Source organism: Cordyceps fumosorosea (assembly GCF_001636725.1).
Source record: "Cordyceps fumosorosea ARSEF 2679 chromosome Unknown scaffold_12, whole genome shotgun sequence".
Classification (NCBI taxonomy): Eukaryota; Fungi; Ascomycota; class Sordariomycetes; order Hypocreales; family Cordycipitaceae; genus Cordyceps; species Cordyceps fumosorosea.
Window position 1 is genome coordinate 490301 of NW_017387312.1, and position 24242 is coordinate 514542.

Genomic DNA, 24242 nt, shown 5'->3' on the forward strand with positions numbered 1-24242 from the left:
CAATAAGCGTGGCCGAAGTCACCAGCATCAAAGCCTCTCAAATTGAGAGAGATGTCACTGCTCCAGAGTTGTTCAGCTACGCCGACCACCTCCGTTGGCCGACGGTTCTGAAGCACGACAAATGGCCAGGGGCAAGTAAATTGTCAATATGCTCGCTGCTTGCATCATTTGCTAACCAAATCAGTCCGGCATGCGCGGTGATGGCATTTTCGAAAGGTACTGCGCCGGCTTGACGCCGCTCTTCTTCACCCCCGAAGAGCGGCAGACTCTCGCACAGAATGCGCTCAAGAAGCTGCTTCAGGTTACTGGAAAAGCTGTGTTGATCGGTGAAGGCACCGGCGCGACGGCGTCATGGCTTGCAGTCGACGTCATGCCGGACCTGGTCGTTGGCGTAGTTGCCGTCGAGCCTCCTGGTCCGCCATTTTGTGAAACAACCGTGCTGCGAAATGGCACTCGAAAGTATGATTCATTCACCACATTCAACTCAGATCGTCTCAAGTACGGCTTGTCGAACATCCCCCTCACGTTCGATCCTCCTGCTAGACCAGACATTTCCGTGGAACGAGAGCCAAACATTCACCCACTGGATCTGGCTCTCTTTGTCCACATCAGCAGCGGGAAAAGAATGATTCTTCAGTATAGCCCAGACAAGATCCCGGACGGCTTCTATTTGGAGGAACAGATGACGCATGGCGAGGGCGCAATGCATGTGCGAAAGCTTACCAACTTGTCAAAGATGCGGCATGTGATATTCACTGGTGAAGCAAGCCACCACTCGGAGTATGACATTTCCACGATGCACTTCATGAGACAGGCCGGTCTCAGTGTTGACTGCGGATTCTTGGAGAAATACAAGACGTACGGCAACGGACATTTGATGTTTCTGGAGTCGAACAGTGATGACGTGGCCGCCCATATCATGCGCTGGATAGAGAATAGGGCGGGCCATATAGAGGAGCCTGTCATTGTGGTTGAGCCAGAGGTGACTGTCATGCCTATGCTAACCGTATTACTGTCGCCTGGGAGAACCGTTGAGGACCTTGAGACTGGCAGATCTCCAAAACGGGCTCGACAAGACGCACCTCATACTGCAGGGCTATCATTGACTTCAGCAGGCCAAGCTTGTGTGATAGACTTGACCGACGAGCCATCTAACACCATTGACCACCGCGAAAGTGGTTCTGTGCACAATGTCTTTGCTGCAAAACCTACCACGTTGTCGGCTAGGTCCAGTGCGGCCTCCCCGCAACAAGGTGCGATGCCGCCTCCTCCGCGTCCGTCCCAGAACGATTGGCCAGGACCTTCTACTCGGGAGCAAGAGCAGCCAGCATTTAGAAAGGTCAAAATAGAGGCGCCTGAGTCGCGTTCTAACGATTCTGGGCTCTTCATGCCCGGAGAATGTCCTGCCCAAGGCCAGGGTCTCTTTGCCCCGAGCCCACAGCTCGCTCAAGCTGGTACACAACATCCGGAGGCGATCAAGAGGGAGCCCGGTTGCGCCGATAGTCGGGACCTGGAGAGACCCCGGACTCCTAGCGATGTATTCTACACGGCACCGGAGTATCCGACAGAATGTTCTGTTGCTTGGGCCTTGGCAAACCAGACCCGGGAGTCCTTCGATCCGCACATTTATAGCTTTAATCAAACGCCCGCACAAAATGCCGCCCCGCTTTTACAGCAGACGATTCCCTTCCCGCTTACTGCTCCGAGAAGCACAGCTTCCTCTTGGCGGCAGTTCTCGTCCGTCTGTCCCTTGCAGGGCGATCTCTATCCACCGTCTGGCTTTTATCGGGCACCTCGCTCGATGCCAGAGTTCCAATCAATCGGCCGTACTGCCGAGGCGGCTGCAAACGAGATGTGGGATGCCACCACGGGAGCTGCTCATGAGGGTAGCGCGGGTGGCCTGTTGACTGATGCCCAATTTTGCCTGTCTGAGCCTGGTGAGGATGACCTTCACACAGGTGGGTATGCATTTTAACGTAATGACGCGTGAGAGAGTTTTTACAAAGTCCCGACAGGCCTTCAAAGCGTTTCTATCACAAAAAGTCAAGGGGAGAGGATTAATCTTAGTTGTACTTTTAGCTCAAAAAGTGCGTTGAAGTTGCTCTAAGTTTGGAAGGCGTCTGCTTTAGGAGAACCGGGTGCAGGGAACGCAATAAAACAGTGAATTCTAGCGAGGAATGGCTTATGAAATAAAACTTACACGATCAATGAGAACATCATCGATGAGAACTACCGCAACTTCCAAGCGATAGCAATCGTGAACCGTCCAAGTTGATGATGCGTGCATGCAAGCCGATTGGCCACTTTGAAAGCAAGACCCGCTTCTCAACGTGAACCTTGCAACCGCCCATAAGAACCTCCTCATCACCCGCCACGGCTCAACTCGCCCGCCATGAACCCATCAACATCAATACGAAATGGCCTCTGCGCAAGAAAACCCACATCCTAAACCGCTGTCTATGTCATTTAGCGACGACGCGCGGCGCTGGCGGGCCGTGCAGGACCGGGACGCCGCCGCGGACGGACTCTTCGTCTACGCCGTCAAGACGACCAAGATCTACTGCCGGCCGACGTGCAAGGCGCGCCTGGCGCGGCGAGCCAACGTGCGCTTCTACGATTGCGGCCGCGCGGCGCAGGCGGCCGGCTTCCGCGCGTGCAAGCGGTGCCGGCCGGAGCTGGCGGGGGCGATGCCGGAGGAGCTGGCCGTGCGCAAGATCCGCGCCTTTGTCGAGGAGAGGAGAAGCAGCGGTGGTGCGCAGAGCCTGAGTCAGATGGCGCGCCAGACTGGACTCTCCAAGTGGCACTTTCACAGGGTCTTCAAGCGCTGCGCGGGCGTCACGCCGAGCGAGTTCCTGCGCGCCGCCGGGGAGGAGGCTGCGCGGTCGACGTCGACCACCTTGTCGCCGCCGACCAGCGGGACGCTATCGCCGTGGACGGACTCGGACTTGGGGGACGGCGCTCTCGACTGGCTGCGGCTGGGGCAGGGTGCGGATGATGGTCGTCACGACAGGGACTTTGCTCTGTTCGATGTCGAGTCTGCGCTGGCGCCGCCGTTGAACGAGCATGGTTTCCCCTGGGATGACGCCAACTTCTCCCTTGACGATTTTCTAGTTTGGCCAGAGGAAACCTTCCCAAACAGGGTGAAATAAATGGATTTTGGGCGGTGGGGGATAATTCGGCGTTCGCCCCTCTCCCTGCTCACCGGTCTCCGAAGATTTCAGCGGTGGCCAACCTCAACGTCAGAACCTCGTCTCCCCCTCCCAACAGCGGTGACAAGTCATCGGCACCATCGGCCGGTGGCTTACAGGGAAACAAACCACTGGCCAATATTGGGCCCAAATCTTTTTTCCTTGTCCACACACGTTCCTTTGATGTCAGCCCAAGCGTGGCCAACCCAATTGGGTGTGGTTGCATTTGAGGTGACCGTGAGCTGACTAAAACAAGTGCTCTGATTGGTCGGTTCCAGATCTACCAGCGAACCACCGCAGGGTTCGAGCGGCGACTTTTGGAAGGGAATCCGATTTCCCCGGCCAACCGAATCGCTTGCTTTTGGATGACATTGCAGGGTCAGCAATGCGATTGCTTTGATTGGCTGTGTTGATTTGCAGGCGAGCTGTGTGTGAAGGGTATATGAGGAGCGACTCCCTGGCCGTGAACGGTTGACTTTGGAGCTGAAGCAGTCCTCACCCTCATCTCATTTACTTGATACCCCTTGATAAAATCTTTCAAAAGCTGGTTGCTTAAAGGCCCCTCTGGCCACCGGCCCCAATTGATCACACTCATCCCCAGTATAGCCAATTCTTGTGCTTCACCTCCCATCTTTTACACACCCACACCTACATACACACACATTCACAGTCATCATGGCACCCAACAATGAATCTTCCCCTCTTCTGCCCAGAGAGCCCGCCGTTGAGCGGTACTCGCCTCTGTACGACGAGAGCAAGGGCATGCCCGAGGACGAGGGCGCTCTCTTCGACACGACGGACATTCTCCGCGACGTCATCATCGGCTTCTCCGACGGCCTGACGGTGCCCTTCGCCCTCACCGCCGGCCTGTCGAGCCTAGGCAGCAGCAAGATCGTCATCATGGGTGGCCTCGCGGAGCTCTTCTCCGGCATGATCTCCATGGGCCTCGGCGCGTACCTGGCCGCCGTGACGGAGCGCGACCACTACACCTCGCAGGAGGCGCGGGAGCTTGACCAGGTCGACGCTATGCCTGAGGCGCGCCGCGCCGAGGTCTACACGATCCTCGAAAAGTACGCCGTCCCCCGCGCGGCCGCGCAGCCGCTCGTCGACGAGCTGTGCCGCAACCGCGCGCACTGGGCGCGCTTCATGGTCGACTTCTCGCTGCGCCTCGAGCGCCCCAACATCCACCGCGCCTGGATCTCGGGCGTCACCATGGGCCTCAGCTACCTCGTCGGCGGCCTAATCCCAATGATCCCCTACTTCATCATGCCCAAGGTCGGCGAGGCGTTCGTCGTCTCCATCGCCGTCACGGCGGTCATCCTGCTCATCTTTGGCTACGTCAAGAACTACGTGGCCATCCGCAACCACCGCGCCGGCTTGTGGGGTGCCATCCAGACACTCATCATCGGCGTGCTGGCCGCGGGCACGAGCTACCTCATCATCAAGGCCCTGGATTCTTAAAAACTGTTTGTATTGCTTCGTTGTTGCTGTATTGATTGCTTGGCTCGGCTGAGACGTCCCAAGCCGAGCAGGGGAAAAGCTGGCAGCTGGCATGCTGTATGCATAGTATGGCGTTTGGATTTTCTTTTCAAGCCTTTTAGCGTTTGCTCACACAGAACTCCTCTCCATAAATTGGAGGAATGAATGATGTCTTCATTTCATACTGAATCAATGCTTGAAAGTCGGGCTGCCAAGAAGTGACTGTATTTGCGAAGCAGGGCATGCGTGTGTATATATGCAAGTCCGCGTCAGCCTACTCGGCGGAAACAGTTCTAAGCATCCATCTCCCACCAGATCATGCATAGTTGCGGAAACGCTGAAAGCCTCTCTCGATAAAGGTGTTGGCCGTCCGCCTGCACGCCGCCATGACCTCCTCGTCATCGCCGTTGTTGCGCTTCAGGAAATGGTTCGCCGCCAGCGTCGGCAGGAAGAGCGATATTAACTTTGGGGATACAGGCCCAGGGCTCCGACAGTCATCGCGGGTCCGCGAGAAAACTTGCTTCGTTCCTCCAGCACCGCGGTGTATAACTGGTGAAGCAGGGGTTAGAGTCGTGTCTGCGAGAGGGACACGTAACAGGGACATACGATGGCGCTTCGCATATGTAGAAGTATGTTGTGAGTCTCTGGTTCCTGAAAGGCGGATGGACCAGCCAGCTTTGACAACGCGGCGAGTCCAGTGACATGACTCAACGTCCTCTGCTGCATAGACGGGGTTGCCAGTGCCTGCCCCAAAAAAAACGAAGCCAAGAAGTCAGCAGGGGCGAACACCATCACACAGGTCACCTCCCTCACCTCAAACAAGGACAGCAGGGTGACCGTCTCCAAGACCGGGAGCCAGTTTCCGTTGTCCAGCGTCGTCCGGGCGATCAGCCGCCGCGCGAAGCCGAGCGCGTCGCCGCACAGGCTCACGCTGTGCCGCTGGAGGCCCGGGTCGCCGACGGTGCGGCCGAGGGTCAGCACGCCGAGCGCGCAGGTGCCGGCCTCGAGCGGGGGGAAAGCCCTGCCGGTGCGCGCGCGCCGTCGCCAGCCATGACCCGGACGACCGGTGCGCCGGCAGGCGAGGCCCGTCCGGCAGGTAGTACCGCAGGAACTGGTCGAAGGCGTCGGCGCTCTCAGCAGCGAGCCCCCCGGCCATCTCCATCATCGTCACTGGGCTCGCTGCTGAGAGCGCCGCGAGCCACCAGTCGTCATGCCGGCCTTGCTTGATGCTCCTCTTCCTCCGGTGCCGGGCCGAGCAACCACGCCGCTGCCTGTGGCCGGCCGCTTTCTCGTGAGGAGTCTTGCTTGCTAGGTCGCAACGTGCCGTGGCTGGTACCTCGGCAAGGACACCGCGCAGGCGCTCTTCGTTCGGCGCCGACGCTACTGTAATGGCCCGGTCGTCGTCGCCGCCGCCGCCAGCCCGGTGGCCATCATGTGGCAACGGCGCCTCGGCGTGGATGAAGTGGAACTGCTGCTTGTACGGCTCGCACGTCACCTTTGGCCGTGGCACAGGGGACCGCATCGCGGTTGAACATAGTCGCACTGTTTCGAGCGCAGTATGCGCCGGCAAGTTAGAGGCCGCGTTCGTTACTCCCTCAATCGGATGGATGGGTATCCCGCAAGTGGCTAAAAACGCACCTTGATCTTTTTTTGCCGGCATCGCTTGCCAACGTGGACACCGTGACGGACGCGGTTGCGCCTTGCTAAACATGGCCAACTCAAAGTCTATACGTTGCCACACCGGGCTCCTATTACCTTTCCATCTTTTACAAGGGAATCAAGAGTAACCCTCTTGCTCCTGAACAGGTCGGGGAAGAAAGAGAAATACAGGAACGGAAACGTGGCGGCGGGACTCTCCCCTTTTTCAGTTTCCACGCCGGCGCCCGGCCCGGGTCTAGATAAAATTGGCCCGCCGTCATACGAATTCAGTCCCAAACTAACGAGTTGACTAGCTTCCTCGAGACGTCATATGGTGAAGAACCCCGGGGCAGTGCGGAGAAATCGGAGCGACGAGAAGAGGAGCGGAGATGGCGACCGACCCCCGAATCGAATCCCAGGGGCAGGGCGAGGGTAGGGCAGTTTCTCGGCAAGTATGACAAGCCCCGGATCTGAAGCGCCTCACTCAGCTCCGGCTCGCGGTAAGTTCCCTGATCCAGCCAAGCCCCCCCCCTTTGGATTGGGATTTGGCCGACGTCGCGTAGTTGGTTTAGTTACTGTCCACCGAGTTCCCTCGTTTCATGAGTACGCTAGCCAATGGACGGGGCTGCTAATAATGCATCCGAAATCTGCCCCCAGGCCCAGACCTTCGCTACAGGTGTTTCGGGGAAGAAAAAAGTTGACAGGTGCTTCTTCTTGTTCAGCCTCAAAGCCCCTCAGCCCTAAGTGTGGGTGGTTCGGCCGAGATTAACCGGCCGACACGGAGGTATGTATATACAGTAAAAGCGCGGCCTTGATTAGACTGGTTTCTGTCGTTCAAGTCGTCGTCGAGTTGTGTTGCCATAAAAGGCCGGGTTGGTAGAGAAAGGTATTCTCTAAATCATCTATTCGCCGCATGCGAGCCCGCGCAACCATCATCTACGCTCATGGACACAAAAGCCAACGGCGTCGAGGCACCAACCATTCAAAAAGTAGAAAAAATATCATTTTCGCTTGTCATCCCGGACTAAACATGCGTCCGCTTTCACTGGATAATACAAAACTGCCAACCACATGTCCTACCAACAGTTGGAATCAGCCATCCCCAGAACTGAAGACGTCTGGCTGCACTGTACGTAATGCTGGGCAATGCACCTAGACATAACATCATTGGCGGTCTCTTCTGATCCTTCTATGGGATGCAAAAGTCAATCCAGCTGCCCAGATAGTCCAGTCTGTTCCCTTGCATCTCTTGGGACTTGTAGATTTCTTCAAACTCGGCAAAGTTCAGCTTCCCCCAACCGCCTCGATCTTTAGCCTGAAGCTCCGCCAGTTCCAACCGTTGCCAGTATCTGAGTGTCTTCACCGAGGGGCGGTGCCATGGTAATGGCTCGGGAGCTTCTGGTGGCGGAGCTTCGGCTGGCGGGTCTTCCGTCCAAGTTTCGCTGTTTGGTCGATTTTGAGGCAGCGTAGGATCGCGGTACTCGGTTTCTGCCTCAACCGTCCGCGCTGCTTCGAGCGTCTCCGCGAAGCTGGTTCCCGACTCGAGCTCGACCGCGTTACGAGGCTCTGACGGCTGAGCAAAGTATCCGCCCTCGACTCGTGATTCCACCGGGCTCTTCTCATCGACCGACTTGTCACCAGAGGTTTTGTCACCCTCCGTCTTCTCTGCGCCATCTTCGCTATCTACCTCTGTGTCAGGCTCAGACGGGTCCACCTCGTTGATCTCGTTCATGTACAGTGCGCGTTGAGGCCTAGTTTCAGCAGCCTGTACAGCAAGATCCTCTGCGGGCTTGAAAATGACATCCAGGAGCTCGTTGAATGCCTGTTGCGTCACTTGGTATAGGATTTCCTTCCCGGCGTCGTTCTCCGCAGACAGAGAAGCATGCGAGGTTTCATCGCGCCGGGTGTTGAACGGAAAGTCGTCAGGCCCTGGCTCGAGCAGAGCAGATACTGGGGCACCTTTTCGTCGACTCTCTCGGCGCAACTTCTCCTCCATTTCTGCTTGCGCCGCTTGCACAAGAATATCCTCACCGTCACTCCAGTCATCCGGAGCCATGCAGCCTTCTTCCTCATCAAGATAAAACTGTCGACGTCTCCATCGATCATGAACTTTACGCCGGGCCATGTCACGCCGCTTCTTTTCGAGCCTAGGAGCTTGTCTTCGGCTACGCTCGATGGCTATGGCGCGGGCTTCGCTTTCTGTCGGTGCCCGGGTTTCCGATTCGTTCGAGTCGCGCCCTTGGTCGTCCGCTTCATTACCTTCATCCTCGTCAGCAGAGTCTCGCAGTGCAATGTCTCCTTCAGTACCATTGCTAATGCTGCGCAAAACATCTGTGAGCTGTTCCAAGTTGTTCGGCGGATCAAGCATAGTAAGCCAGTAAGTGCTGTCGGTATCACCGCCACTGGCTCTCCGAGCCGTCCGCCAGTTGCCATCTCCATCATGTCCAATTACCAGTCGACGTCTTGCCCTCCTGTCCGTCTCACATGCAAAAAGGCTTGTCAGGATATCCCTTCGTGGAGCAGTATCAGTTTCGTTTTCAACAAACGCGTCTGTCTTGTCTCTTTCCACATCAACATGACCGTCGGGATGGTACGTTTTGCCTTCAAATCGCAGGTTGGAATCAGCTTGCGGCACTCTTTCATCGCGTCCAAAGTGGCTGCTGAGCGGCTGTCGGCCTTGAACCAGTTGCTTTGCCTCTGTGGTCGACAACAATTGGTTTTCGAGGCCGTCCAAGATATCTTTATGCATTTGCTTGTACAAGACATAATATGCTTTGAACATGCGCAAGAAGTCTTTGCGGTCGACATATCCATCGTTGTCAATATCGTAGCCGTCAAACACAGTCTGCAGTTTGTCTTTCCTGCGTCGGTAGGACAGCCCGTGCAAAAATTCTGAAAACCCGATGAGGTTGTCGTTGTTTGAATCGTAGAATGCGAACATGCGGTCGTGTATCAGATTGGGTTCTGCATATGCAGATGCGCCTGTCGGTACGAGACACCGTTCAAACGTCTTGCGATCCATGGCGATGCAAAATTGATCAGGGTCATCCCGCCATTCCGTGTTCGCCATATAGGTCCATTGCTCCCAGAAAGCCTCCAGCTCTGGCCGCTCGAACCCAGTCTCCTTGGATAGCCTCGCCATGATTCCTCTAGGCACTGCACGACGACAAGACTCTGGGTCACCGGTGTACCAGACTGGCTGCATCTGTCTGTGGCCAAACGGCGGGACCGGAATTCGAATCTTGTAGAAAATGTGCGTCTTGATGTGGCTGCCTTGCGATTCACAGGTTTCGCAAAGGTCAAAATCGGCACAGTTTGCGCAGCGGTAGCGGATGCCACGAATGGGGACCATGCCACAGGCATTGCATTGGCATCCTCTATGAACGTATCCATTGCGCCGGGCATTGTCCTCCGATACCCTGAACAGCAATGTGACGATGTTATGGCCCGCTCTCTGAGGTGGTAGCTGATTCGGGTCGTTCCACCATTCATCGTCGTTGTTTTCCTCGACGCCTCCTTGCTCGCCTTCCGCCGGGGGTGGCGGTGGCGGCACCTCGGCATTTTCCGCGTTTTCATCGCCGGCGACATCTGAGGACGAGCTGCTGGCGGTTCCTGACGGCCGGGAGCGGCGATGGTGCCCACGCACGGCGTTGCTTCTATGCAATGTGCCAGGAGGCAGCTCGAGGACGAGGTGCGGCAAGCTGCTACGGTATGCATAGTAGCCTGCTGAGATGGCTGCCACAACTGAAACGACAGCGACAGCCACCCGTGGCCTCGTGAGGCTCTCGGTAGAGGGTGTCGGAAACCACATCACGGTCGCGGTATCATGTTACTCGGGCTGCTAAAATGCTCTCCGTAGCGCCCCTGGCCGCGGGCCGATCGATGCCGCAACGGCTCGTTGTAATTAGATGTCGATTCCGATCGTTAAATAGCGTTTGAATATGATACCTTGTGACAAGTCGTGAAGGAATACTCGCATCCTTGAGTGTAGTGTATGTAGGAAGAAAGCTGTTGACAGAAATCAAAAAAATCAAGCGAGGAAGGGGAGGCTTGGTAAGCTGTAGGTAGTCTGAGGTTGGGGAAAGCTTGCTCTTAGCTGGTGGGTCTTGCCCAGAACAGCCTGCCCATACTGATTAACAAAAATTATTAGCTTGCGATTTCTACTATCGATGATTCGACGACTGGAGAGCTTGTGACCTTCTTTCTCTCCTCGCAAACCACCGGAGCCCTTAACCATAATCCTCCATCATGGCGCAATTACCACCACCCAGCTCGGGCGGAATGCCCTCGTCTTTCGACGACGACAAGTATGTGTTTCCCAATTGATGGCCCAGCTCCGATCGCCACTGCTCACGCGACGGGGCCTTTCCCAGCGAACTTCGCAATGAAAAGGCACTCCACAAAGTCTTTCGCAAGATCAAGGAAGAGCCTCTCGTGCCGCTCGGTAAATTACCCCCCCTCCCCATGCCGATGACGACCAACGAGAGCCTCCACGACGGCTAACCGCACCCTTCCGTTCTCCGTAGGCATCGGCCTGACCGTTTTCGCCTTCATCAACGCATACCGCGCCCTCCGCCGGGGCGACTCCAAGCAGGCCAACAAGATGTTCCGCGCCCGCGTCGCCGCGCAGGGCTTCACCGTCATCGCCATGGTCGCCGGCAGCATGTACTACAACCAGGACCGCCAGAAGAGCAAGGAGCTGCGCCGCGTCAAGGAGGAGACGGACGCCGAGGAGAAGCGCCAGAAGTGGATCCGCGAGCTCGAGGCCCGCGACGAGGAGGACAAGGCCATGCGCGCCATGCTCGAGGAGAAGGCGCTAGCCAAGGCCGGGCGCGCGCCGGCCGTCGACGGCGGACAGACGGACGAGAAGGAGGCGCAAGCGGCCGGCACCGGCGGCATCCTAGGTCGCATGGGCCTCTGGGGACCGGCCGAGACCAAGGCAGCCGAGGAGCAGGTGGCCGCTGCCGCGGCGGTCGAGTCGACTGAGAAGAGGAGGGAGAACCCCAGGAGCTCCTTGGACGCCTTGGGAGAGGTGTACGGTTCAAAGAAGAAGGAAGATGGCGAATCGAAGAAATAAAGCTCTGGCCGAAAATGGCCTGCAGTATGTATATAATGGGTTCTTGGGAAAGAAAACGCCTCTCTTGTACGATATAGGAGCTTTGAGCCCACAGCATTGTATCAGCAATTGATAGACTATGTTCCATATGAAACGAGTTCAACAAGCAGCTGTTGGGGACTATCCTAACCAAGTACTTATATATATGCTCATTGTATCCGGCTACCCCATTGAGCCACCACTTCGATTACTGCCAATCAGGCCGGCCATTTCCAGCAGCGCCCGATCCTGCTCCTGGCTCCCCGAGCCCAGGTTGATCTTGCGCCGCGCCTCCGCCTCGCGCTCCTCCCACGCCCACCTCTCCGCCTGCGCCGCCGCCTCCTTGTCGCCGCCGCAGCCCCATACCTCAAGCTTCTCGACCTGGAAGCGGTCCTCAAAGTTGGCCTGCCGCACCGAGCTCGTGCGGAACGCGCCGCCGCGCGACGAGAAGTCGTGGTGGAAGACGCCAAACTCGAAGGAGTCATCCAATAGCAACGACACCGCGCCTAGGCTGAACGTGCCGTGGGAGCTGCGCCCGGACTTGGTCGGCTTGGGATGCGGGCACCCAAAGGCCATACACGGTGGGTTTGCGGGTGCCTTGGTGAAGGTGACGTAGTCTGTGTTGATGGTGGACGCGCGGAAGATGTCGTGCACAGGCTCGAGTTGGAAGAGGACGGTCTCGGAGTCGCCAAAGCAGCCCCTGTGCGTGTGCTTCCACGGCTCGCGGACGTACACGCCAAATGTGACGCGCTCACCCTTGCTACCATTCGGATATCGCTTTAGAGGCAGGGACTCGGCAAATTTGGTTTCCGGCCCGCCACCCGGCTTGTCTGCGATTCGACTTCCGCTCACCAGCAATATCGTCGGGGCGGCCCAGTTAAATACCTTCGATTCGAAGCTACCTATTGAGAATCCTGAATCGTTCCCTGAATATAATAGGCGGACGCGGTGAAACAGGTCCGAGGCGGGCAAGAATGTCGCTATTTGGGCCAACAGGTGGCCATTCAAGATCTCGCCGTTGTTGAGCACCAGCGGCTGAGCCAGCTTTGCAGGCTTATCTTCCAGCTTGGCTTCGTCGCCTTTGTGTTTTGTAAAATCGAGATTTTTGGAGAATAAAAAGTGTCCAAAGAGGTTGTTGAACCCGGCAAAGAGATTCGGTGCTATAATAGGAATAAGTCGTTTGAAGTCATGGTACCGAATGCCAGGCGATGTCTCCACGTCGACAAAGGATGATATAATACTCTCTGCCGAAGCTCGTAGGTGCTCGAGCTCGATACCAGTGACCCTGTTGGAATAACGCGAAAGGCTGTCTTGTTCACCCAAGGGGGCGACAAGAAGCAGTAGCATCACGAGCTTGCGGAAGTTATCCGTGGGTATAATTGCGCCATGTACCTCTAGAACACTTCCTTGCTTAACGGCGTCGCCAATATCCAGTAATTCAAATGCAGTCAGAACGAGGTCGTCGTCGGCGTATTCGTCGTCTTCATCTTGCCCGGGCTGATCAATGGTAAATCCCAACGAGTTGTTGCCAGGACGATCTGGCTCGTCGCTCTTGACAGTCGGAGAAGCAGGCCCTGTCGCGGACGCTTTGCGATCATACACCGCCATGCTCTTGAATAGCAGCTTTGTACGGTCTGTCGGCCCGCGATCCAGGACCCGTTTGTATCGTTCCGTCATGATGACCACTACCATTATTAAATGCGGAAGCTCAAGAATCACAGGCGCCTCCGCCAGAAACGGAAACGCGCCTATGTATGACACCATCTGAAACAACACCGGCGAAGCGCCAAGGATGTCGGGTATCTCCAGATAGCGGGCAACGGTGTCCTCCTTCAGGTACGAGACGCCACCCTGGTGATCGGCCAGCGTCTTGAAGACATCCTTGAGGGAGTAGAATTCAAGCGAGGAGAAGCACTTCTCCTTGAACCTCACCGCCTATAGCGTTTGAGACAGAAGAAAAACGTCAGTCCTGCAGGAACATGGGGTCTCCAGGCGCTCTGCGTTACTCACCAGGTCCTGGAGCAGCTCTTCCTTTGAGCGTTGTGGTGGTTGTTCATCCGACATTGACTGCCCCATCGTGTACGGTGAGTATCTCTGTCCGGGTTTCTGCAAGCCGAGATGTATAGAAGAAAGCGATAATTTTTTTAATGAAAAACGAGTGAGTGTAGCACACGCAGTCCTGCTGCTTTCAGATCAACTTGATGTTGCAGTAGGTAATACGGCACATCGTTTGACAGAGCTAGGTAGAGAGACAGCTAGGGACGTCACCAGTGGGGCTTAGCTTGGCGCTGATCCTGGCTGCCTGCATACTAGTAAGCGCCAACAGCAACAGCCCAAGGACACCGGACGATTCATGCAGCTAATGAAGGCAACTTGGTGTGTGAATGCAGTCAGCAATCCAGGGACAATGCGTGGATAAAAGTCGAGCAGTTATCATAGCAGCTTCTAGCTGCTCCAGCCAAAGGAGCGCAAAGGTCGTACAGAAATGTCGGATTGAATAATAGGTAAGCTTTTACGGCCGTTTGTCTTGGCTATGTACAGTGTGTCATGTATCTCATACAGAAACCTCTCTCCCTAAACGCCATTAATAACCAGTAACCCAACCAAGCGAAAGATTCAATAGTGCCACCCAAACACGAGATGCTCACATCTACTCCAACAAATGAATGTTTTCCTCAATCGACTTGTCCTCGTCCCTCACACGTACTCATACTCCTTCTCTTCAATAGATCTAATGAGTCGCTGGTACTTCTGCTGCGATTCCTCCTCGGCGTCGATGCGAGGGATCTGGCGTGATGGGGTCATCGACGATCTGTTGGACCCAGCACTTACTGTCCACAACACGCCAGGCTTTATGATTTCCGCCTTGTCTTGATCCGCACTGGAAGTTGGGCTGTTATTTCCCGTAACCTCAGTCGTCCCGACCTCTTCGTCGGGATCATAGGCCTGGCGAGGCAGCTGCATGGCCAAAAGAACATACTCAGCACGAGTCATGTTGTCCATAACGTCGTCCATATATCTTCTGACCTCCTCCTGTGGAGCCACGGCCCTCGCGAGATTTTCTAGATGCCTACCAACATTTGTCTGGAGACGAATAGTCACCGGTTGGTAGTAGTCGAGCTGAGGATCGCCTCCGTACTCAGACGTACTCCCTTTGCGCACGATAAGGAAAGACGCGACCACTTGTTGACCTGATGCGGTGGGCAGAAACTCCAAGATGCTGAATTTGGGAAACAAAAATCGATCGCCCGCTCCAAAATCAAAAACTACTGCAGCAATATCCGGTCTAGAGGCAGATGCTGGGGCTTTTGCGCGCATAGACTGTTGGGAGTTCGTGTTGTTCATGGTGTGGGGTTGCTGCATTCTCATGCCGTTGTTGGGAACACCGTTGGGAGTGATCTGTCGCCCTGGTGGCTGAGCCTGAAAGCCTTGGGGAGCTGTCTTTGCGTCTCTGTTGAGACGGTCGAGAATCTCCTTAAGATCTGTCGCGTCCGTGTTTCCGGGGCGGCCTTCAGCGATTCTGCGAATCATATCTCTCGTGCGCATATCTTCAAGGGCAGTTTTGACCAACAGAACAACGAGAGGGTCACTTCCAGGAGGTGGGCGCAGCTCACTTGACTTTTGGTTTGGATTTGAAGCCAATACAATGTCAAGAATTGTGCGGACCTCCTCTGCAAAGTACTTGACGGTCCTGCCATCCACCAGCAGCCTATCGGCCGACGGGCCTTGCTGGCCGCCTTTACTCTTGTACTCGGCGTTCAATTGGTCGATGATCTTTTGAAAATGGGCAAGTTCACCGGGTTTAGCTTGGCCAACTGCAACACGTTTCATGAGGTCTCGCAACTCCGGGTCGGTTGAGGCTTTTTGGGCGAGAAGCGCAATGACAGGGTCTGTTGTAGTGGGTTTTGCTGCTGCGGGCGCAGGACTGGCACCTGGAGTCGCAGAAGTCCTCTGAGGAGCGGCTTGCTGGGATGGTCCGGGGGCGGTTGTATGCGTTACTCGGGGCTGTGGGGTGGCAGGAGAAGCCGCAGGGTTTGCAGGCGCTGTCGCTGCTCCCGTCGCGGAACTAGCAGCAGCTCCTTGTGGTTGGCTTGACGGTTTCGGGAAGCGCTGCACACTGCCTGCGTTGGGCGTGGCGCTCTTTGGTGCGGGCGATGCGGCCGCCTGTTGGCTTGTTGGCTGGGTACCAGACTGGGGGGTTGACCCTTGTAGTGAAGGGGAATGCGTCGACGCTGGCCGGTTGATAGGACTCGGTACACTGTGTGGCTGTGCGGGTGGCGGCATGGTGCCATTCGCAGGGCCGTACTGAATTATAGGCCGAGCTGCTTGTTGCTGCGGTGGTTTTTGAAGCGCTTGGGCTGTAGGTTTTTGCTTGGGGCCTTTAACCGCGTACATAGTTGCCTCGACAATGTGCGGTTCGATGGTAATTGTGACATTACCAATCTTGGTCATGGAGTCTTTTGGGGGGTTCTTAGGATCCTCAATGAGTACGCCCTTTTTCTTGTGTGGCTTTGTCCAGTACTTTTCGAAGAGGCCTTCGCTGATCCATCGTTGTCTCGATCGCGCAAGCGACTCGGCTAGCACGCCACTGTGGGAAAGGACAAGTCAGCACGGGGAGACGAATGAATTGGGGGGGTGGTGTGCAGCCATTGGAGGTACGGACCTTTCTGAGATGGATTGGTATTCCTCTGAGGACAGGTTGTGGGACTGGGCGACCTCGATGGTGGGCAACGGCTTGCCTGGCTCGACAGATGTTGGCAACGGCGGCGGCGGCGGCGGCGGCGGCGTGGGCGGCAACTCCTCGACAACAGGCTCGGGGCGCGTTGGCGTAGAAGCAGGAGTGGGAGTCTTTGTACGGTCGCGAGTTGAAGCATTGCGGCGCTTGGCGAGCTGCTCTGCGCGGGCCGCAGCCCGGGCCGGCAACTTTCTCTTCCTCTCCATGGAAGCAAAGAGTGGTGAGATGGGCAGGCCTAGGACGCGGCGAGAGACTAGCAAACCATGATACTGACGGGGATGCAGAGCGAGCTGCCTTTGAGTGTTGCGGAGTGAAGCAGCCACAGTCTCTGTCTCGTGTTGGAAGCAAAGGGGCGGCCTGCCTTGGAGGTTGGAAGAGAGAGGTTGACCTGGGTTGAGGTGGAAGGGCGGGAAACGGAGCGGCCAGACAGGGCTGTCAAATCAAAAGGTGCTCCAGGTCCAGTGCAGCAGTGCAGAGCAGTGCAGCGCAGTGCAGCGAGCCAGCGCGCTGCAAGTGCCCGTTAAGGTCCGCGTAGGAGCGAGCCAGCGGCAGTGTAGGGCACTGAGTTGAGCGCGCAGCCTGATTGGCCCACGCGCCAGGCGGAGCCGGCAGCCCCAAGCCCACTGGAACCTTGAAATGTCGGCCAGGACGGCGAGAGCAGCCAACCAAGGTCAGGTCCGAGCTGGGATTGGCCGCCGCCAGAGCCTGGGTTCCGCCGCTAGAGAGACGCTGGAGGGCAGGTCGGCGCAGCGCATTTGCCGTGTTGCAGGTAACTTTACAGCGGGCTTTGCGGGTCATGCAGCCACCACGACAGGCCATGACGGTGCAACCTGTGAGTTAGAGCGGTGCTGGCCAGCCGCTAAAAAGCAAGCTTTCCCTCCTCCAAAGCCTTCAAAGCACCAAGCCACTAAAAAATCCACTCCAACTCGGCGGCTATACCACGTCCCGACCCACACTGAAACGCGACAAGACACACCTCTCAGGCACATGGCCTTGCAGTCCATGCGACTCACAGATACCAGAAGTCCAGATCTGGAAATGAACTTTATTGCAGAATAAGCGAAGAATAATAAGAGAAAAAATAAATCAAGATCTACCTTATCGTACGTGCGGCACAGGTCTCTTTCCTCCTCTTCTCCAACCCATGTCGTCGGCACACCCTGCCCACCCCATCCACCAACCGTAACCCGGTGCTACTGCTGTGCCACGCACCGCGCGCTCTGCCCAGAGAGTACAACCACCTACACCTAATCACTCATCCAATCCGCCCCGTGTCGACGAGGGTCTGCTGCGCCGCCGCCTTGTGCTCAGAAGCGCGAGCGAGAGCGGAAATCACCTCATCATCATGGCTCCAACGCTCCTCACCACCACCCTGGCCATTGGAGCCGCCCCTTTCCTCTTCTACGCGGTCTTGCTTGGCGTCGCCACAATCCCGTCTGTCCAGCGTCAGTATGTTATCCGCCGCTTCTTGTAAAACGGCGTCTCAGCTAAGTCAGGCAGCGCGTTGTACGCTCACAAAATAAATACTCTCTTCCTATATGACGTGAATGAGCCTACCTACTGGGGCTTCGCCAGTACGACTTAACCTCCCCATGCGCGCCGTCCCCTCCCCCGTCACTAACCTGCCCTGTAGAAAACCAGGTCACGCCATTCACTCTCACAACACAAGATCAAGAGTCAATATATGCCTGGCATATTCTCCCACTTCCACTGTATTACAAAAATGAGAATAGCCTAGCCGTCCAGCCTTCGGGTTTGGCTGCAGACATTACCGAGACGGAGGCCTTTAAACTCTTAAAGGGTGATCCCCAGGCAAGGCTCATACTATCATGCAAGTGCCAATCTGTCTTTCGGGTGGTGAAATTACTAACGGGTTGTCTGCAGTTCATGGAGTATGAATCCTCCACGGCTGTATTCCTTGTTTAACACTCCCACATCGCTGACATCGCATGCAGAATGCTGGGCACATTGCTCAGGGCATGCGGCCCGAGACCTTCCACGCACTGACCGATACCAGCTCGTACCATGTCCTATCTATTGACTACCGCGGATTTGGCTACTCGACTGGCATGCCGAGCGAGGCTGGCCTGATTCAGGATGCGCGTGCACTGGTCGAATGGGCAATTAATGAGGCAGGTGTCCCTCCTAGCCGTATCGTCATTCTCGGCCAGAGCTTGGGAACAGCCGTAGCAAGTGGCGTTGCGGAAATATACTCCGCACAGGGTGTCGAGTTTGCAGGAATTGTTCTTGTGGCCGGTTTCAGCGACCTAGCTACCATGATTGGCGGCTATCGCATGGGTGGCATCGTGCCCCTGCTCGGTCCGTTCAGCTACTGGCCGGCTTTCGTCAAGCTTTTGGATCGCTTCGTCATTGACAAGTGGCACTCCGCCGATCGTCTAGTCAGGATTGTCCGTCAATCGAAAACGCGTCTTCGCTTGAGTCTATTGCATGCAAAGGACGATTCTGATATCCCATACACCGAGGACAACAAGCTCTTCAAAGCAGCTGCCGGTGAGCTTGTCGGCAGTGTTGACGAGGCTGAGTTCGGCGCCATGAAAGAGCAGAGAACAATTCACAAAGGCGAAGATGCAGCCGTGACGACATGGAAAGCGGAACCTGATATTATCATTCGACAGGAGCTAGTTCCCTATGGTGGTACGTGAACCCTGACAAAGTACAGCTAAAATCTAATACTTCTAGGACACAATTACATCATGGGATCTTCCAACATGATTATGGCCGTCCAGCGCTGTTTTGACGATTGAGTCCGTACATGTCGTAAGAGAGGACAAACAAATCCCTACTAGCCAGAAATGCCGTCCAACGCTTCCTTTTTTTTTTCCAGAGGCCAGCTCCGAAGTCTATCGGAACTCTATTTACATACTTTTCGTGCAAATATTCGTGTATTGATCTACATACTCTGATGGCCCAATTCCAGGCAGCCCATTTCGGCTGTGTGATAGCAAGGAAAGCTGAGTCCTCTTCCGTCTACCACTGGCAACATAAGAGCTCGAGGTGGGGGTGATTTTCAATGTGTTGACTAAACTATTAGTAGAAGGGTTTGCTGATGTTACATAACTTAAAGCAGAATCGATATGTAGTTTTCATTCTCTCCTCACAGCACACGGAGTGTAAGGCTTCGGAGCCCACGGAGGCGTAAAGTTTTGTTCAAAGAACAATCACTTCAAACTCCTAGTGATTGATCTAAATACTCATATTCTTCTATAGTTTTTATCCAAGGCACACCACCTCTTTATTACTTTGTTCAAATAGCTCGGCGGCGTGTAAGCCAAGCACAAGATGGCAAGTACAACTAGCTCGACAGCCGCCAAAACCGAAACGCGGGGCAGGAAAACCCGAACCCCACCACCGATCAATACAGCTACCTGGCCATTAACATTCCCCCAACAACCTCCACGGACGGCCCGCGAACGAGAAATACAATGGCCTCGGATGGCAAGAAACCAGCGGATGCGCCAAGCGGCAGCGGTAGCAGTAGCGACGCCAGCGGGCAACAAACTACCAAGGACATGCAGCGGATCCTCGACACCCTCTCCCCGCAGCAGCTCTCAGAGCTCATCGCGCTGAACCCTGCGCTGGCGCAAGAGGTGGTGCAGGCCACCGGCTCCTCCAACCCGACACCGGATCAGGCGGCCGAGATGCTCAAGAAGATGCGGCTCGAGGACGTCATGTCAGGCCTCGCAGCCAGTGGCAAGAACGTCAAGGACATGGCCTCGTACAAGTTCTGGGCCACCCAGCCCGTGCCGCGCTTCGACGAGAACCAGGCCGTGCCGGACGGGCCGCTCAAGATCCAAAAGGTCGAAGACATCTCCAAGGAGCCCGCCGGCCTCGTCAGCGGCTTCGAATGGGTCACCATAGACCTAACCAGCGATGAGGAGATCAAGGAGGTCTACGAGCTGCTCAACGGCCACTACGTCGAGGACGACGACTCGACATTCCGCTTCAACTACTCGCCCTCAATCCTCCGATGGTAAGCTCGCCATCGACCACGGATATTCGGAGGGACATGCTAACCGCTCGACGCAAAGGGCCATGATGGCTCCCGGCTGGGACAAGAGGTACCATGTGGGCGTCCGCGCCTCGCAGTCTCGGAAGCTCGTGGCCTTCATCTCGGCCATCCCGGTTCACCTCCGCGTGCGCGACCAGGTCATAACCTGCTCCGAGGTCAACTTCCTATGCGTGCACAAGAAGCTGCGCGGCAAGCGGCTGGCGCCGGTGCTCATCAAGGAGGTGACGCGCATCAGCAACCTCGAGGGCGTGTGGCAGGGCCTCTACACGGCGGGCGTCGTGCTGCCGCGGCCAGTCAGCACGTGCCAGTACTACCACCGCCCGCTCAACTGGCAGAAGCTGTACGAGGTCGGCTTCAGCTACCTGCCGCACGGCAGCAAGCCGCAGTACCAGGTGCGCAAGTACGCGGTGCCCGAATCGACGAGCACCAAGGGCTGGCGCACCATGCGCGCCGGGGACGTCGCGGCCGTCGTCGACCTCCAGCGGCGCTACGCCAAGAAGCGCTACGACATCGCGCCGGAGCTCTCCGAGGCTGAGGTCGCGCACTGGCTCGTGCCCAAGGTCGAGCCCAGCGGCGAGCAGGTCGTGTGGACGTACGTCGTCGAGGGCGCCGACGGAAAGGTCACCGACTTCGTCTCCTTCTACTGCGTCGAGTCGTCGGTGATCAAGAACGCGCGGCACAACGTGCTGCGCGTCGCGTACCTCTTCTACTACGCGACCGAGACGGGCCTGGCGGAGCCCGAGGACCGCGCGGCGCTCAAGGCCCGCCTCAACGCGCTCGTCGGCGACGCCCTCATCATGGCCAAGAAGGAAAAGTTTGACGTCTTCAACGCGCTGACGCTCATGGACAACGCGCTCTTCCTCGACCAGCAAAAGTTTGCCCGCGGCGACGGCCAGCTGCACTACTACCTGTTCAACTACCGCACAAAGGCCATCAGCAGCGGCATGGACGCCAACGGCCAGCTGGATGAGAAGCACCTGAGCGGCGTTGGCCTTGTCCTTCCGTGAGTGACGGGTCCATCCTCGACAGACAGAAGGCGGGAAGGTGGAAGGCAATTGAATTTGAAATACGTAAATACTCAACCCCAAAAAATACGAGTAAAATTAGGACATGCAAAGGCACATGAAAAGACGTGAAATTGTAACTGCTACAGAGTTTTTTGCATACATGTATGCAACAAATGCTTCCCAGAACAACCATGAGCGCCGATAGCCGACCGTCCCTCCTACGCATCAAATGCGGTTTCGCCTGTCAGGACGGCCCAAAACATTGCACATATCATCATCCAACCTGCGGGAGAGAGGGGGAATAAATGACTAAAAAGAAATCCAAACAAGAATCTGAAAAAAGAACGATTTCGGGGGGTGTATTTGAGAGCAAAACAGAGGGTTCGTCTTTAGTCCATCTGGGACCAGGCGGCCAGCCGCGTCTCCATGAGCTCGTTGAACCAGGCGGCACGCTCCATGATGGGCGCGTGGCCCATGCCGTCGACGATGAGGCCGACGCTGGGGTGGATCATGCGAATGAGCTTCTCGCCGTTGTTGGCGCCGATCATGCGGTCGTCGGTGCCGTGGAGGACGAGGATGCGCTCACGACCGACGGCGTCGGCCATGTCGCGCAGCTGCGACGCCGACTTGCGGTGGCCGACGACGGCGGCAAGCTGGCACAGCAGGCCCTGCCGCGAGAAGACGTTGGGCGGGTAGTACTTGGTCATCTCCTCAGCCTGGTACCGCTGGAAGTTGCTGCCGAAGCGGCGGTACGCGCGCATCTCCTCGCCGCCAGTGCCGGTGCCGGTGCCGTTGAGGTCGAGGCCCTTTTCCATGGCCTCGGCCATGGAGCCCTCGGACGACGGCGACAGGTCCACGCCGCTGTCGTTGGGCCGGAGCATCGTCGCCGTCGTTGTATTGTTATTCGTCGTTGTTCTTGGCGGCGGCGCGGGACCGCAGCGGCGCGTGGCGTGCGGCGAGGGCAGGTTGGCCGCCTCATCGGGGGCGACGAGCCATGCGCGCGGGAACAGGCGGTGGGCGGTGTCGTGGATGATGCGCTCCAGCCCCTTTGGCCGCAGCAGGTCGAAGCGGTCACAAAGCGTCTCGAGCGCGGGGCGGTCGCTCTCGAGCGCGGCGGTGGTGCACAGCAGGGTCAGGCTGCGCAGGCGGCGCGGGTGCGCGCAGGCGAGCTCCTGAGCAATCATGCCGCCGAGCGACATTCCGATGACGTGGATCGAGCGCGGTTCGGTCCAGCCGATCTGGTCGAGCACCTCGACGACGTCGGCGGCCATCTCGGTCGTCGTGTAGCGCGCGAGCGGCTTGTCGCTGGTGCCGACACCACGGTTGTCGAGCAGCAGCATGGTGTACTTGTCGGCGTGGTCATGGCCAAAGTAGCACGTCTGCCGCTGCCAGGCGTTCAGGCTGGCGGCGAGGCCCATGATGAGCTGTGAGAGCGGTTGCATGTCAGCCAGTGTTGTCCCATGTCATGTTGAGTGTCGTCACCCCCAAACTCTGGGGGGCCTGTTGTTCTTCGAGGGCGCAACGACACACATCTCCCAATAATTCTCACACGTACCACAATCTTTACCGGCCCGTGGCCGTGGATCTGCCAGGCAATATCAATCGGCCCTGAGCGGTCCTTGGCGACGGTGGCCTTCCCTTGGCTGTCTGGTATGAGGCTCCATTTGGCGCCGGGAAACGCCGGATGGTTGAGCGTCTCGTCCAGCGACGGGGCGCGAAAAGCACTATACGGCGGTTGGTAAGTCATGAGTGCTATACTTTTTGCTGTCGATTCACTCTCGTGCTTCCAATGCGGTGCTGTCGCTGGTCGTTTGCTTCGTTTTCTGTTGCCGAGGCTAACAGACACACGGGGCCGGCGGCGCAAGGCGAGTGTACGTCGCAAGACAACCAAGGAAGATGCGCAGCGACCACAAGGACAAAAGTATGAAAAAGGAATGATGATAGAAAAAAGACGCGTGATAAATATGCAAGGGGTTCAGTTATCTCGACCAACTTACTCCGAAGCCATGGCTATGCAGGCAGGCTGTCCGTCTCTTATCTTGAGAAGCGCTGTCGGTAGGTTGTCTGTCGGCCGAGGCGCGGCGGCTGGTTATAATTTGGGGAGGGGAGGAGGGGCGACAGATAGTTAACGGCTACTTGACAAAGGGGCCGGAGGCGGAAAGAGCCGAGATAGAGTTATGAATGGATAAAATAAATTTATGACAGGATAAGGAATAATCAAAGAGATAGGAAGAGAGTCGAGGGAATGTACGGGTTCAAGAGCGAGAACAGTTGTTTTGGGGTAGGTACTACGGAGTACACATACATAGATGCACTAGAGGAATTCCCCGCCGCCACTTGTTGCCTCTATGTGTCTTTCTTTCCTTGTCTTGGGACCCCCGCAGAAAGGAGGCAAGAAACAAGCCAAGGACCTTCTTTTCCTGACTAACAAGGCCCGATACGTGAGTGAGATCGGTGTGCGGAGACCTTTCGTCGCCCAGACTGACTCGAACCGCGGCCGTTGCGACGTTATCTTGCCTCGAGAGGTCTACCTCTACGTTTTAGGTCAGCGGGCCATGGGTATCGTGCGCTGTCTGTGCTACCCGCATGTCTGTCTAGCCGAGTACGCATTTCTCCAGGCTTCATATTAACATCTGACATCACGTCTCTTTGAATTATTTACTGCTACTGCCAAGGTGCAAAAGGGGGGACCGGGTTGAGGTCTGGGGTTCAGCAGAAAGAGCCGGGGTTCGCCTCAGAGCTTTCTTTTGGAGGAAGAGGGGGGGGGAGGACCGCAGCCCGGCTGCCGCCCCCGGTTGTAGCTGTTGCCGAGCCAGATTTCAGCCGCATTTTCCCTCTCACTTGCATACAGTTTTCTACTCTTAATCTACAGTTGAATTTTTTTTACAAAATGATTAATAAATGCCCCTCATCACACCAATGACATTCCCTCTCACCGTTTGGACTGCTTCTTAGCACGCTTCGCCATCCATCGTTCGGCCCAGCTCGGCACCCAAGCCCATCCTGATACGGGAACGGCGTCCGGCTTTGGATTTTCGGCTCCGGCATCTCCAACACTTCCTCGGCTAAT

The 24242-nt window shown here is 56.5% G+C and overlaps 11 protein-coding genes across 11 annotated transcripts; 6 read left to right on the forward strand and 5 right to left on the reverse strand.

Annotated features, from left to right (window-relative positions):
- Positions 1-190: 190 nt before the first annotated feature.
- Positions 191-2061, forward strand: ISF_05250 (hypothetical protein; the record flags this gene model as incomplete). Its single annotated transcript, XM_018848855.1, has 3 exons — positions 191-858; positions 1708-1962; positions 2016-2061. The coding sequence occupies 3 exons, from the start codon at positions 191-193 to the stop codon at positions 2059-2061; spliced, it is 969 nt and encodes a 322-aa protein (XP_018703991.1).
- Positions 2062-2417: 356 nt separating this feature from the next.
- On the forward strand, positions 2418-3149 carry ISF_05251 (DNA repair and transcription factor Ada; the record flags this gene model as incomplete). Its single annotated transcript, XM_018848856.1, has 1 exon — positions 2418-3149. The coding sequence occupies one exon, from the start codon at positions 2418-2420 to the stop codon at positions 3147-3149; it is 732 nt and encodes a 243-aa protein (XP_018703992.1).
- A 714-nt stretch (positions 3150-3863) lies between these two features.
- Positions 3864-4649, forward strand: ISF_05252 (hypothetical protein; the record flags this gene model as incomplete). Its single annotated transcript, XM_018848857.1, has 1 exon — positions 3864-4649. One exon carries the CDS (start codon positions 3864-3866, stop codon positions 4647-4649), a length of 786 nt encoding a protein of 261 aa, XP_018703993.1.
- Positions 4650-4983: 334 nt separating this feature from the next.
- ISF_05253 (hypothetical protein) lies at positions 4984-6189 on the reverse strand (the record flags this gene model as incomplete). Its single annotated transcript, XM_018848858.1, has 4 exons — positions 4984-5216; positions 5274-5387; positions 5465-5688; positions 5723-6189. 4 exons carry the CDS (start codon positions 6187-6189, stop codon positions 4984-4986), a joined length of 1038 nt encoding a protein of 345 aa, XP_018703994.1.
- Positions 6190-7494: 1305 nt separating this feature from the next.
- Positions 7495-10116, reverse strand: ISF_05254 (EF hand domain protein; the record flags this gene model as incomplete). The annotated part of the gene is made up of 1 exon (XM_018848859.1): positions 7495-10116. One exon carries the CDS (start codon positions 10114-10116, stop codon positions 7495-7497), a length of 2622 nt encoding a protein of 873 aa, XP_018703995.1.
- A 437-nt stretch (positions 10117-10553) lies between these two features.
- Positions 10554-11382, forward strand: ISF_05255 (mitochondrial hypoxia responsive protein; the record flags this gene model as incomplete). Its single annotated transcript, XM_018848860.1, has 3 exons — positions 10554-10612; positions 10679-10749; positions 10832-11382. 3 exons carry the CDS (start codon positions 10554-10556, stop codon positions 11380-11382), a joined length of 681 nt encoding a protein of 226 aa, XP_018703996.1.
- A 201-nt stretch (positions 11383-11583) lies between these two features.
- Positions 11584-13464, reverse strand: ISF_05256 (TLDc domain containing protein 2; the record flags this gene model as incomplete). Its single annotated transcript, XM_018848861.1, has 2 exons — positions 11584-13335; positions 13411-13464. The coding sequence occupies 2 exons, from the start codon at positions 13462-13464 to the stop codon at positions 11584-11586; spliced, it is 1806 nt and encodes a 601-aa protein (XP_018703997.1).
- Positions 13465-14097: 633 nt separating this feature from the next.
- ISF_05257 (hypothetical protein) lies at positions 14098-16341 on the reverse strand (the record flags this gene model as incomplete). Its single annotated transcript, XM_018848862.1, has 2 exons — positions 14098-15988; positions 16064-16341. 2 exons carry the CDS (start codon positions 16339-16341, stop codon positions 14098-14100), a joined length of 2169 nt encoding a protein of 722 aa, XP_018703998.1.
- Positions 16342-17480: 1139 nt separating this feature from the next.
- Positions 17481-18900, forward strand: ISF_05258 (alpha/beta hydrolase fold-1; the record flags this gene model as incomplete). The annotated part of the gene is made up of 6 exons (XM_018848863.1): positions 17481-17584; positions 17636-17709; positions 17769-17936; positions 18020-18027; positions 18091-18790; positions 18836-18900. The coding sequence occupies 6 exons, from the start codon at positions 17481-17483 to the stop codon at positions 18898-18900; spliced, it is 1119 nt and encodes a 372-aa protein (XP_018703999.1).
- Positions 18901-19578: 678 nt separating this feature from the next.
- Positions 19579-21172, forward strand: ISF_05259 (Myristoyl-CoA:protein N-myristoyltransferase; the record flags this gene model as incomplete). Its single annotated transcript, XM_018848864.1, has 2 exons — positions 19579-20126; positions 20185-21172. 2 exons carry the CDS (start codon positions 19579-19581, stop codon positions 21170-21172), a joined length of 1536 nt encoding a protein of 511 aa, XP_018704000.1.
- Positions 21173-21561: 389 nt separating this feature from the next.
- On the reverse strand, positions 21562-22919 carry ISF_05260 (glycylpeptide N-tetradecanoyltransferase; the record flags this gene model as incomplete). The annotated part of the gene is made up of 2 exons (XM_018848865.1): positions 21562-22596; positions 22728-22919. The coding sequence occupies 2 exons, from the start codon at positions 22917-22919 to the stop codon at positions 21562-21564; spliced, it is 1227 nt and encodes a 408-aa protein (XP_018704001.1).
- Between the last annotated feature and the right edge of the window lie 1323 nt (positions 22920-24242).